This window comes from Centrocercus urophasianus, unplaced genomic scaffold (genome assembly GCF_019232065.1).
Source record: "Centrocercus urophasianus isolate 14NV4802_14NV808 unplaced genomic scaffold, USGS_Curo_1.0 seq_25, whole genome shotgun sequence".
Taxonomy (NCBI): domain Eukaryota; kingdom Metazoa; phylum Chordata; class Aves; order Galliformes; family Phasianidae; genus Centrocercus; species Centrocercus urophasianus.
This window is the reverse complement of record NW_024884811.1, coordinates 5116798-5117998: the sequence shown is the minus strand read 5'-3', so window position 1 is coordinate 5117998 and position 1201 is coordinate 5116798. Positions and strand designations below refer to the sequence as shown.

The 1201-nt window shown below is 33.1% G+C and overlaps 1 protein-coding gene across 2 annotated transcripts in view; it reads left to right on the top strand.

The window, feature by feature from the left end:
- The window catches only part of CDK7 (cyclin dependent kinase 7), a 20690-nt gene that overhangs the window by 2937 nt on the left and 16552 nt on the right, over window positions 1-1201 (top strand). For both annotated transcript variants that reach the window (XM_042825785.1, XM_042825782.1), the window contains one exon: window positions 415-482. In XM_042825785.1, the coding sequence (XP_042681719.1) occupies window positions 415-482 (68 nt within the window). Of the gene's footprint in view, window positions 1-414; window positions 483-1201 lie in introns of those variants that run through there.

Here is a 1201-nt window from a genome sequence, read left to right as displayed (position 1 = left end):
TTTTTTTTTTTTTTTTTTTTTTTTTTTTTCCCAAAAATCATGTTCGCTCTACCTCCCTCTGGAAATGATGCAGTGTAGAACTGAAATTTCCAGGACGTAACTTTACTTTAAAACAAAATCAAAGCTTGCTGTAACCTGGAAACTGTTTTTCTAGGCTTGTTGTAGAACAGACCTTTTTAGCCAAAGGAATGTATACATTGCTTTATAATCTATATCTTCTAATTATTACCTATATTTTGTCTGCAGCAATCTACGTATCTGTGGCAGTCTGCTTGGCTTTAACAAATAGATGAGCGGTGAGGAAAAGGATTGTAATGTTAAATAATCAATGAACAACAGAATAAGAGGTTTCTTTGCTGGAGTTTAATTTGAAATTTTTAATTTTATTCTATTTCATTACTTTTTTCCATATAGGAATCAACAGAACAGCTCTCAGAGAGATAAAGTTGTTGCAGGAACTAAGCCATCTGAATGTTATTGGTGTAAGTAAAATGAATGCTACTTCCAAAATCAGTTCCCAAATACTGATACAGTTTCAAACTGAAATTTAAAACTAGTTATCAGAAAGCTACTTTATTGTAGATTCTTTGCCCAAGGTGAACAGTGAAACAGTTGTTGCAGAAAAACGTCTGTTTTCTTAATAAATACAAAGTCTTTTTATTTTTAAATCCTTTACTGTTTAGCTCATGGTTATGGAAATCAAAGGTGGGAAGGCTTCTAGAAATTTAGATCATCTGATTTTTATTTATTTTATTTATTTTTATATTTCAATTATACAAATGCAAACGAGTGCAGTGTTAAATTTACCTGAACTGGCTAGCGGCAGAGGAAATTGTGACAGCCAAAAGCAGGCTTTGTAAGTAACAGTGAAGTGGGATTCACATAGTTTTTATTAGGTTTTATTGCTGTCACTTAAACCCATTGTTAGGTAGTGTGATTCCTGTCTTGTTTCAGTCTTACTTAAATTGACTTCTGTCTACAGATACTTAGCGGGAGCTGAAGGTACTTTAAAATTAGCAAATGTAGGTCATTCAGAACTTTGCCATAACCACTAGACCAGATAGGAATTCTCTGTAGTTTTTATTTAGCATTTTGGACTGGAGGTACAGTACTCTTCTGGACTGTGAACTTAACTTTCAAAGTGGTTACAATACACAGAGAAGTCTGCTGAAATGGGTTGGTAAGTAAAGTGGAACTGATA